General features: G+C 38.1%; 1 protein-coding gene across 3 annotated transcripts in view; it reads right to left on the reverse strand.

The window, feature by feature from the left end:
- CEP162 (centrosomal protein 162) overlaps positions 1–12,005 on the reverse strand; it is a 102,939-nt gene extending 90,934 nt beyond the window's left edge. For 2 of the 3 annotated variants that reach the window (XM_033234506.1, XM_033234504.1), the window contains exons 1-4: positions 11,888–12,005; positions 10,642–10,757; positions 5,338–5,452; positions 26–172 (exon numbers count right to left, since the gene is read on the reverse strand). In XM_033234506.1, the coding sequence (XP_033090397.1) occupies positions 26–172; positions 5,338–5,452; positions 10,642–10,698 (319 nt within the window). In that variant the 5' untranslated portion in view covers positions 10,699–10,757; positions 11,888–12,005. Of the gene's footprint in view, positions 1–25; positions 173–5,337; positions 5,453–10,641; positions 10,758–11,880 lie in introns of all 3 variants that reach the window. The other variant, XM_033234505.1, reaches the window with a different exon arrangement.
- Positions 12,006–12,816: the final 811 nt, after the last annotated feature.

Raw genomic sequence — 12,816 nt, forward strand, 5'->3', positions numbered from 1 at the left:
AACTCATATCCCTTGCATTTCTTACCATTTGTTTCTAAGCTATCAGTACTTAAGAGAGAGGTTCCACTGCTCTTAAGAAATTGAATCTTTTCAGCAGACTCCTCTTCTATTTCCGTAACAGGTTGAGAAGTCTTCTTTGTTTTCAAATAGCTCACATTTGTTCCAAGCGGTCCTAGGAATACAATTTAATACAGATGAACATTTATGTTCAAAGAATTGTTTTGACCACTATGACAACACAATAATGATGTTATGCTAATTTTATGCACAGAACCTACAAAATAAATCTGCTCTATTAAATAAAAATCCATCAGACCTAACACTCAGAAAAGAAAGATTATAATTCTATTTGGTGGCACTGTATCATATTAAATACAATACTTCAAAGGGTTGAACCATAAGACAAAAATTTTTTTTAATCACTTTGAAGCCCAAGTACTTAATACAGTATACGATCCCACTTTAAAGAATATCTTCTGCCTCATTCCCTCTGTTCTTTACATTTCTCAGAGGGTTTTTGTTGCGCAACTCTTAACACTATTGGAAATAGACTGTGGGCGGCATGAATCAGTATAACAAAATACAAGGGGGCAAAGTAGGTACAATTAAAAACCTACTAGGCTAGACAGAAGCCTTCGTTAGTGTAAATATCATTTCAAAAAATAGACAGAAATAGTTAAAGCTCTTTCAAAGTCATTATTTCTAAAACAATGCAATCAGTGGCTCACTGCAGGAGAGGTTCTCAATGCCAGGATATGTGCATATTGTTAGGGACAGGAGGGTATTATAGTCTCTCACAGCATTCAGGAATTTGAAATTTTCTCTAAGGCTAATATATATTAAGCATATTAAAAGTGTTTTATGACTGATTAGATGTTTGATGATACTGAGAAATTATTATAGATACTTCTTAGACAATATTCTTTGGTTATATTTTAAAAAGAGAGTACTTATTTTCAGAGATACTTTGAAATATATGTGGAGAGAACTGATATGCTGTTGGAGATTTGTTTCAGTATAATCCTGAGTGTTGGAAGGTGGAAAATAAGAGAGAATATTGATGAAAAATGATTGGCCATGAGTGAATAACAACTGTTGCAGCTAGGCAATGGGTACACAGGAATATGTGGTACTTATGTATATGTTTGAATTTTTTCATAATAAGAAGTTTCAAAAATGTTCTATGAATCCTGGGTGAAAAAGTATAACTGATGTTTATGTAGAAAAAGTTCTGAGTATTATTTACTTTATTCAAATTTTTTGACAAACTATGTGCCTAGAACATTGTTAGTGCCAGCTATACAATGAAGTCCTTTACCATCATGAAGGTTAAAATCTAACAGGAGGAGACAATCGACAGCAAATATTCATGGGTGCCTACTACACACCAGGCATTGTTCTAAATGCTGGGGCTTTATCAGTGAACAAAAAAGAAAAAAATCCCTGCTCATTTATGTGATTTGAGGGAGGCAACAAGTAAAATAAGTACATTGCAATTAAATTGTACATTAGAAAACAGTTAAGTGCCAAGAAGAAAAAAAAAATGAGAAAGAGGAACAGAGAATGCAGGAATGGAGGGCACTACAACTATAAAAAGGATGGTCAGGAAGGCCTTCACTGAGAAGTTAACACATGAGCTATGGCTTGGTGGGGGTGAGGGACCAATCTACATGAATACATGGGGGAAGAGTGTTTAAGGAGGAGGAAAGAAGTGTAAAGCCTCTAAGGCAGGAAAATGCCTAGGCATGTGTGAAGAGAAAGGAGGCCCAATGTAGTGATATTGGCATAAGCAAGAGAAAGGTAGTCTAAGTTGGGAGGTCAGAAAAGTCAGGGTGTAGAACTGACGTGGGTGGGAGCTTGAATGAAGGTCATCAGCTTTTTTTTTTTTTTTTTTCTTGCAGTCATCAGCTTTTCTAACAAGTGAAATGAGAAGCTATTAGAGGGAGGAGGTGGCTATGATGTGGTTGGCAAGATTTTTTAGTGTAAAGAAGTTTAAGGAACTCAGAAGTCAGGTTATTAGAGGCAACAGCTATGTTGTTAATGTAGTCACCAATAATTAGACAAGAGAATTGGAGACTCACAGTGAAACAGCAGCTTAAATCTTTGAGGAATGAGAAGGAATAACCGGGAGTTCAGTAGATAACTGCAACAAAGAAACATAGTAGGTAGGTGGCCTGATGGCAAGGTTCATAAGGAGATTGGAGGGAGAACAGTCTAGAAACAGCAATGAACAATAACCTACTCCTTTTCCAAGTCTAATGAAACAAGAAACGTGGTAAAGAAAACAGTAACCACTGGAGGTTACCAGAGAAGCAGCACTGTTCATAGAGCAAAGTTAAATGTGAATTATAACTCTGCTTTGAAGGAATTATATAAGATTAATGGGGGGGGGTATACCAAGACAGGAAAATCCAAGAATATTTCCATGAGGAAGTAACATTTCTGCTAAGATGTGAAGAAAGAGCAGGAAATAACTAGGTGAACTAGGCCAGGGAAACCAGTACAGGCAGGGAACATAGTAGGTACAGAAGCATGACAATGGGAAGGGCAGGCCACATTTGCAGACGCAAGAAGGCCAGTGAGACTGGACTCAGACGGTGAGGGCAAGCCTAAGGGGAAATAAGCCCAGAGCAAGAAGTCAATGGTTGGATCATGCTCATCCTCATAGGCCAGGCACACGGCCTTGCTCTGTATTACAAGAGCACTAGAAAAAACTGGTAAAGTTATACAGTATCAAAATTTCCTCATTTTAACAGTATATATTTGTTGTAAAAAACTGATATATGGAAAAGGTAAATAATTATAATGAGTAATGTTTTGTTTTTGTTTTTTGCTTTTTAATATTCTTTTATTCTTTGTTTTCTTCAAAAACCAGATGACTGAAAATGTGTGCTATAAATATTAAGATTAGAAAAAAATATCACTTTTGGTTAGAAGGAAGCCCTATTAAGTCACGAATTCTGACTTCAATTTCCTAATTAGTGTCCTCTTGGAAAAGGCTAAGAATCAATTTATTTTATGCCTTTCTGTGAATAATGGTTTTAATGGATCAAATAATAACCTCCATAAGCTGTAAAAAATCAAGAGATAGATTCACAGATGCTTCAAATGCAAAAGTATATGCTAAGTTGTTGTGCTGTGGTGGCAACATGTCCAGGGTGTCACCCTGGCTCTAAAGCAGGACTCGGTGTTATAGCTCACACTAACCAAGCTCACAAGAGATTAATGTAACAGAAATAAAGATCCAGTTTAGTTATTTACAATAAAGAATACAATCAGCAAGAGGATGAGATAGTTTCACCTTCTAAGCTGACCATTTTATTCCTATGGCAACCGGGAAACAGGCAAAATTATAATGTAAAAGTTGCTCACCGTTAATGTTTAATGGTACGTGTCTTAAGATTAGTAATGCATTCCTCTTCTCAAGAGGGGTGTTGAATTCTCCCTCAGAAGGTTCTACACTCTTGATACAGGAATCATGTCTTGGCTTTTTATACTAATGCCTAGTATTTAGAACATAGTATGAACTCAGTAAACATTTGCTTGAATCAGGGACCAGGTTATTCCTGTGGGCAGGGAAACCTCCCTCTGCTTAAGTTGACATTGCCAAAGTTTGCTTCTTGACTACCCTTCTTTCCTTCTTTCACTAATCAAATCTATTTTTGATACATTTAAAAAAATTATTAATACCATCAATCAGGTTACATGTGAATATTTTTGGTCTAGGCGCTATTCTTTTCCTGTAGGATTAGGCTGTATATATCTGCTCTGATTCATTATCTTCTAGACAAAAGGCTTTATATCCCAAATCTTTGTCAACAATTCCAACAGTACTTCATCTTATAATATCCTTTTCAAGCATTAAAAGCAGGGAGAGATTCTAAAACATTATTCTTCACTACAAAGTTCAGCATGTTGCATAAGAATTTATAAAAAACACACTGAAGTTTTCAATAAGGAATTTCTTTAAACTACAGTATTAAAAAGAACAGAGAAGTGACTGTCAAATCTACTTTAATATGCATTTATTAAACAAATTTATCACTTAATGTTGAGGGTCAGGGGATATAAGGACAAAGAAGGGTTTCCTACCCTCACAAAACTCCCAACCTCAGGAGTTGTCCTATAGGTTACAACTATCAACACAATGTGTAAGTGTTACTATGGTGTTCTGACATCAAAATGAAGGAGAAACTAATTGTGACAAGAGAGCTAGAAGATAGGGTGAAGGACTGCAAAAAGTGGTGATGTTAGGCTTTAATGGGCAAGAAGGATAAGAGGAAAGGCATTCTAATGGCAAGGAAGCATGAGATAATGCACAGAGGCAGGGAGGCCTATGGTGTTTCCAGGAAATGAGGAATGATTTAGTATGGCTAGAACACACGAGAAGGCAGGGTTCCAGTCAGATCATGCAGAGCCTTAATTATGACATGAATTCAGGCTCAATTTTTATGGGGGGGGAAAAAGTCTATATGTAAATTTTTTCCCTAGAGATCCAGAAAGTCTATCATTTTACAAAATTGTGCTTAACACTGATCCACAAATGGTATGAACGTAGGTACTGAAATAGAAGCAGTCGGGGTTGTTGACAGATATGGCAGTATCATATATAGTAAATCTATCAGGCCAGGTGTGGTGGCTCATGCTTGTAATCCCAGTGTTTTGGGAGGCCAAGGTGGGAGGACTGCTTGAGGCAAGTTTGAGATCAGCCTGGGCAACATAGTGAGAGACGCTATCACTACAATAAATACAAAAAAATTAGACAGACATGTTGGCATGTACCTGTAGTTCTAGCTACTCAGAAAGCTGAGGTGGGAATATTGCTTGAGTCCAGGAATTTGAAGTTACAATGAGCTATGATTGTATTACTGCCCTTCAGCCTGGGTATATCATATACATATATATATATATATGAGACATACATATGAGACATATATATAGCAAATTTTTTACTACTGTCATTAACAAACTGTGATACCAAAGTCTATAGGTTTGTTACTCTTCCCAATGCAATGACATTAATATACTGTCAGAATATCTTATTAAATCACATTAAATCAATTTATCATTAAATATAATAAATATACCTGAATTGTCACCTTAATTTGAGTAAATATAAATTATCTCTATGTAAAATAAGCTGATAATGTTATAACACAGATTCTCAATTACATAATAAATACATAATAAAATACTAGTTATATGAAAATCAATTCAAACTTCAAAAATCCACACTATTAGTATTATTTTCTTTATTTATAGTGAAGTAACAAAATACAGGTCTTGACTGACCCCTTGTGGTCAAATAATCTGAAACTAAAAATCAGCAACATTTACCATCATCTTTAAAATCATCTTCAGTTATCCACCAAGGCACTGTATCTTTCTTCTTCATTTCTTTTTTAGATTGTCTAGCTGTTTTGTCTGAATTTTCAAAAGAATCATCTGAAAGCTGAATTAGATATAAGATAGTGAATTTGAAAACTCAGTGTAAATTCAAGTATTTCAGATTCATCATTAAGCATGTTTCTATTAGTTCGCTCACAGTTCAGCTATCACATAGATAAATAACATTCTCACCAATATGTATAAGTTCATAGCCACAAGCCTATTTGGCCAAAATAACTTAAAAATAAGACATACATCTCTGAGCATCAATTTCATAATTAAACAAGTAAACTAGGAGAATAACAACAAAGACAAAACTTGATCAAGAATTTTTTTTAGGAAAGAAAAAATAGGAGGATACAATCCTGTCTTCTAAATATTCTCTAGGGTTTAAGAATAAATAACGGCTGAACAAAATTGCATAGCACCACTCTAGAAACAGAATTTCAAGAAAAGGAAGAACTGAGTTTCAGGGTGTAAAGAGGAGAATGAAATTGACCGGAAAAATCAGCATATTTTTTCAGCGATTGATAAACGCTTATTTGCTTTTTTCTACTCTTCCAATCCAAATTTTACTACACTCCTAAATCTCATGCTCTAACCTCAATACCACCCCCTACCACCTAGCCAGTAACTTGGTCACCCTTTTCTCTGAGAGATAAAAACCTTCAACCACCACCCACCTCACTCCACTACTAAACTGTGAAGTAGTAGTGAAGGTACTTCTTTCGTCTCTCAGACAACACAATCCTTTCCTCCACTCTAAGCAGAACTTCTCTAGGTTCTTCCTTCCTCGGTTATCCCATTTGATTTCTGTATGTTCACTCCCTTCTCTCTCTACTCCCCTCCCTTCCCTCTGATTATATATCGGCTCAGCACTGCATCTCCATTGCCTAGCACAGTACCAGGCACAATTGTGGAATGAAAAATGAATATTTACTCAACTTTGAAAAAAAAAAAAGTAAAACAAAACAAAAAAATTCCTTATCCCTATATCCCTTTTATTCTACCTATCACATTTCCTTGACACACTAACTCCTTGGGTTCACTTAACCGCTTATAATCTGGTTCCCATCCAAAACAGCTCTCCTCCAGGCACCAAAGGACTCCGAAATGCCACGAATAAAGTACCACTGTCAGTTATCCTCCCTGATCACATCATGGAATTTGCTACTGGTGATCAACTCTTACTCTTACTTCTTGAAACTCTCTACCTTGACTTTAGTAGCATCACTTCCTCTGGGTTATTCTTCAGATCTGTGGCTACTCCCACCCATCTATTTTAATAGCTTTTGGCTTTTTGCCCATTTATTTAGCAGGAGACTTCTCCAGGACTCTGCTCTTGATCCTTTTTCAATTTCATTCTACATTACTTTTTCTGGAAAAGAAATCAACATTTACTACATGCCTGCTCTATGTCAGGATCTACACTCAGGTTAACTCACTTAATCTTTAAACAACCCTGCAGAAATTTACTCATGGTGAAACTGAAGCTCTAAGAGGTTAAGCAACTTGCTCAAATTGCTACTGTTAGTAAGTGTTACAAAGTGACATTTAAACCCATGTCTGACTAACTCCTGTCCACTTTCCACTATGCTATGTAGTTCCCCAACTAGAATATTGTTATCTGAGTGACCTTTTAAACTTCTAAAATGACAGCAGGCACACCCATGTGCGTGCGCTCCCGCCCCCCACCCCACACTTCCACTTGCCAAACAAAAAACTCTACCTTAGTGACTTGAAGAATGTCAATTTTCAAACGTTCAAGAAGAACTTACTGCCTTCATTAACAACCAGGTAGGAAGACAGGAGGAGGGAAGAAAAAACATTCCTTATCTCATCTGAATTTCTGAAATTAACTGTATCACTTTTCATTTTCTCTCTAAACTTCAGTATCACCTTGAGGTGTTCCATTTCTCTCTCCTCCCATTTTTTCAGTTTATTTATCTGTAACATAGGCATGGTACCACTGACCTTGTAGGGCCATGACAAAGAAGAGAAAAAAAAAATGAAGATTTCTAATACATGATAAGCGTTTTTACTTTGAACAACCTTCCACAGTGCTTCCCAGCACTTTCATTAATTATTTTTAATCAATATGATCAATTAAAAATAAAACAAAACAGGCCGGGCGTGGTGGCTCACACCTATAATCCCAGCACTTTGGGAGGCTGAGGTGGGCAGATCACAAGGTCAGGAGTTTCAGACCAACCTGACCAACATGGTGAAACCACATCTCTACTAAAAATAGAAAAATTAGCTGGGCATAGTGGCGCATGCCTGTAATCCCAGCTACTCAGGAGGTTGAGGCAGGATAATCACTTGAACCTGGGAGGCAGAGGTTGCAGTGAGCCAAGACTGCGCCACTGCACTCCAGCCTGGGTGACAGATCAAGGCTCTGTCTCAAGAAATAAATAATAAATAAATAAATTAATTAAAATTAAAATTAAATAAACAGAAATAAAACACAATAAAAAAGCTGATTCTCAGATATAACAGTTGTTGGCAATGATATGGAGAAACTGGAACTCTGGGCTGGGTGCAGTGGCTCACACCTATAATCCCAGCACTTTGAGAGGCCGAGGTGGGCAGATCACTTGAGGTCAGGTGTTGGGGACCAGACTGGCCCACATGGTGAAACCCCAACTCTACTAAAAGCACAAAAGTTAGCTGGGCGTGGTGGCAGGCACCTGTAATCTCAGCAATTCAGGAGGGTGAGGCATGGAAATTGCTTGAGCCCAAAGGCAGAAGTTGCAGTCAGCCAAGATTGCACCATAGCACCCCAGCCTGGACAACAGAGCAAGACTCAGTCCCCCACTACAAAAAAAAAAAAAAAAGAAATTGCAACTCTGATAAACTAATACACTACTAGTGGAAATGTAAAATAGCACAGCCATTTTAGAAAATAGGCAAACACACAGCTATCATATGATACAGCAATTTCACTCTTTGGCATATACACAAGAGGAACAAAAACACATCCACACAAAAACTTGTACATGATCATTCACAGCAGCATTGTTCGTAACTGCCAAAAAGTGGAAAGAACCCAGATGTCCTTCAACTGATAGGTGGAAAAACAAAATGTGGTACATCTACACCATGAAATATTACTTAGCTATAAAAAGAAATGAAGTGTTAATACATACGACGACATGGATGAACCTTGAAAACATCATGCTAAGTACAAGAAGCCAGACCCAAAGGGCCCCATAATACATAATTCCATTTCTACGACATGTCTGTAACAGGCAAATATTTAGAGACAGAAATCAGATTAGTAGTTGCCTAAGGCTAGGGAAGGGGGAAGGAGGAGATGGAGTAACTACCAACAGCTATGGGATTTCTTTCTGGGGTGATAAAAATTCCTACAATTGATTGTGGTGATGGTTACATAACTCTGAAACCACAGAACTGCACATTTAAAATGGGTAAATTAAATGGTATGTGAATTATGTCTCAATAAAGCTATTTTTAAACAGCTGGTTACCACTACTCTCCTAAAAACAGAGAGATATAAACTGTCTTTGAATAAACTGAACAATAACTTATCAAAGTGAGAAAAGTTAGCATGACTCTAAAATCATGACTTCCATAGTAAAAAAAAAAAAATGACACAATGCAACTGAGGATGGATATAAGAGGGAGAGAGACAGAGACAGAAGGGTGGGGGAAGGAGAGTGTTGGAGAATGTGTGTGCTAGAAGGGTGGTAAATGAGTGAAGAATAAAAATATCTTCTAAATGGCCTGTTCTGCTATCTTTTACAGTACAAATCATTCTTACAAATTTAATTTTCAAAATGTGTCTGTATTTGAAATTTTAAAAAATCAGCTTTTCAAATGGTAAATGAAACTTATTCCAAGTGCCTAATTACATCTCGGCAATAGGTAGATGCTTTTTAAAATCCTTAAAACAATCCTACAAAGAAGGCATTATTTTTCCATGAGACAGACAATGAAAGTGAAGTTTTTCTGTACCACATTAAACTCTCCTTTTTTTTTTAACAAGAATGTATGACGTATAATAGCTTAAAATGTGACTCTCTTGAATGAGCTACAAGGCCCCTCCATTTATATAAATAGAGTTATGCATCGCTTAATTATGGGGATATGTTCAGAGAAATGGGATTTCATCATAGGAGCATCATAGAGTGTATTTACACAAACCTAGATGGCTCCATGGTACAGCCTACTCCACACCTAGGCTATATGGTATATAGCTTATTGCTCCTAGGCTACAAAGCTGTTCGGCATGTACTGTACCAAATCCTGCAGACAACTGTAACACAATGGCAAGCATTTGTGTATCTAAACAAAGAAAAGCTACAGTAAACATATGGTACAAAAGATTAAGGTACACCTTTATAGGGCAGCCCCATTATAATCTTATGGAACCACTGTTGTATATGTGGTCTGTTGCTGACCAAAACATCTTTATGAGGTGCATGACTGTACAGAGAATGTGGTATGACCATTTAATGTACTCATTCAAATATTTATTATTTATTAGGTACTGTACATATAGTAATGAACATGTTGATATATAATAGCAATGAACATAGAGTTATCACATTACAGACTGTACATTCTTATAATGGGAAGCAAAAAACAGACCCATACAAGATAAATAATTAATGTGCTAAGTGCTATAAAAAGAATTAAATACATACTAGACTAAGAGGTGACTTCGTGGTTACCTTTTACTGGATAAACAGAAGAAGCCTCTCTGAAGTGGTGATATTTAAGTTAAGATTTTCACCAGCCAGGTAAAGAGTAAGGGAGGAGCATTATTGGCAGAGGGAACAGTGAGTGCAAAGCTCCTAAGGTGAAATGAGCTTGAAATGTCTGGGAGAGAAAAAACGCCACTGTGGAATAAATAAAGTGTATGAAAGAGGAATATGAAGGCAGTGAGACAGGTAAGAGCGAAATCATGAAAGGCTTTAAAATCATGGTAAGGAGTTTGGTTTTTCTTTCTACATGTGATGGGAGACCAACAGAGTCTTTTACTGGGGAGGAACAGAGTCTGGCTGCAATGTGGTAAAAGGAATGCTGGTCCATGAGTTGGGAACTGCTGCAATAGCCCCGTTGAGATGATGGCACTGAACTTGCAGTGGCAGAAAGGGGACAGAGCTAGAGGGATGACGGGAGTTGAGAGTTTGGTGATGGACTAACTGTATCTTCGAGGTGACAGAATTGAAGGATGAGTCTTTTGAGACAAATTTGACAACACAGTTTTTAAAAATATAAACTTACCTCTTTCATAAACTGTTCAAACTCTTCATCTAGCTCTTCTTGGGAATAGTTAGCCATAGTCAACAATTTTGACCTCCCAAAGTAAACATTCTAAAGTATCTCAAACACTGGAAACACTAAATGACAAGAGACATAAACATCTTTTGAGGAAATCCATCACATCATGAACACGGTAAGACTTAAACTTCAGACATTTGTTATGATTCAGTATACGTGTACTTTTTTTTTTTTTTTAACCAGTAAGCTGGTCAAGAGATTCCTAATTCATTAAGCAAACCGATTTGGAAAATCAGCTTTGACAGGATGTCTTGTACTCAACGTTTAGAATTTATGTTTTCATCTGTTAACATCCAATTGTTAAAGAGTGGTCTCTACTATATTTCCCAAATCTACGTTTGCGTGCATGTGTTAATTAGTACCTCTCAAACACAAACCAGGTCCTCACAGGGAATCTTAAAAACTATAAGTTAGCAAACCAAAGTACTGTTTCTTTCTTGCAAAGCACATAACTGTTTGTGCTGCCTTATCACTCGGCTCGTTATTTTACCAATCCATAGTAATAGTTTCGTAAAGCAGACTGCACAGTTTCGTAAAGCAGACTGTATCCAGATACGGGGATGTTTCAAAATGTACACAAATAGAATTTAGTAAGAATTAGTAATTTAGTCAAAATACTTACAGAATACTTAGAGTTAATGGAGTACACAAATCAGTACCATGTTTCTTTTGAAGCGAGGGAAGACCGACAAAAACTATGCGCTGAACACAAGCAGAATCCAGTGATTTGCAACGGAAAGCATTCCCCTAGACACCTAACGAACCCAACCGTGGGTCGACCCCCAGCTCCTGAACTCCCTAGAGCAGCTCAAATCCCAGCTTTCTTTTGTAGAGATGGGGGAGGGGAAGAGGGCTTGCAGACCCAGACAATACCCTCCCCATTGTGCAGAATAACACCTCTTCCCCTCATTAGCACTTTCGATCAGTTCAGGGTAAGTGCGGTTAAGGTCATGGCCTGAATAGCTTGGTCAGAGGTAGACTCCACCAAAAGCTTCTCAAGCCTGGCTGCGACCCCGTCCCCGGAAGTGCCGGTTCGGGAATTAGAGGGAAGACAAAGACGCAGTAGCCGTGGGCTCCAGGCGGAGAAGGGAAATGACCCGGAAAACTAAAGCCCTTCGGTCGAGTATGAAGCACGGCCTCGCCCAGGACGATTTGGGTGGGAAACCAGCGTTCACAACTTACCACCTACCTCTGCCTCCCAATTCCGCGCTTTCCCGGAAGTTCTGTGCGGGTCCGCCAGTTGTCAGGGTAACAGACTTCAGCTGCCGGGTTCTGGAGTCACATGACCAGGGCTGGTCACGTGGGCCGTGGGTTTCCCAATGCCTTTACAAGCGAAGGTCGGAATAACAAAGGCTCAGAAAGACACTCTAGTGGCTAAACCTTCGCTGCTGCAGTAAAATGCCTTTCCTTCACTGGCTTTCTCTACGTTCCTTAGAAAAGAGGACGGCGGCAAACCAGTTACTGTAGAAGCGAGACGGTGGCTTCCAGCGGATTGGGGGTCGCGGTGGTTGTAGGCCAGTCCATGGCTTTCTGGGAAATGTAGTTTAGCTCCCCTGATGCTTGTGTTTCCGCACTCCGCATCTTCGCCTCCCAGCCTTCCCCGCACTTGTCATTCGAGCGCTCTGTTTTTACAAGGGGCAATTTTGAAGAGATTGAATTTCTTGGATTTATTTGGCATGCAAAGACCTGTGTAGGCGTTGTGAGAGAAACACAAACCTGTGAGGAAAAAAAACGGTCGTTTAGATGGGGACTCTGTTCCACCACCTAGTGGGCAGAAATCAAAAATACACAAACAGCAAGGTTCTTACTAAGTTATTGCTCCTGGCCTCAGAGCTTCTCTGTGGCTTCCCGCTACCCCTACTTTTCAAAACTCCAGTCTTTACTGGCATTTCACAATTACTGCCTTGGATTTTGTTTTCTATTTATTTTCTTTTTTCGAAGCATACAACGTTAGCTGGAGTTTCAGAGGACAGCATTTAGCATAGTGTAAGTAAAATCTACAACAGCTGCAGATGTTGCTGATGGTAGATTTAGTTCAGGACCTCATCTTTAGCTAGAACTGTTTATTCAAGTCTTTTTTGCAATCCAAATATGTACAAACCAGGAGCTGTGGACTAT

This window comes from Trachypithecus francoisi, unplaced genomic scaffold, assembly GCF_009764315.1.
Source record: "Trachypithecus francoisi isolate TF-2019V2 unplaced genomic scaffold, Tfra_2.0 Lachesis_group15, whole genome shotgun sequence".
Classification (NCBI taxonomy): domain Eukaryota; kingdom Metazoa; phylum Chordata; class Mammalia; order Primates; family Cercopithecidae; genus Trachypithecus; species Trachypithecus francoisi.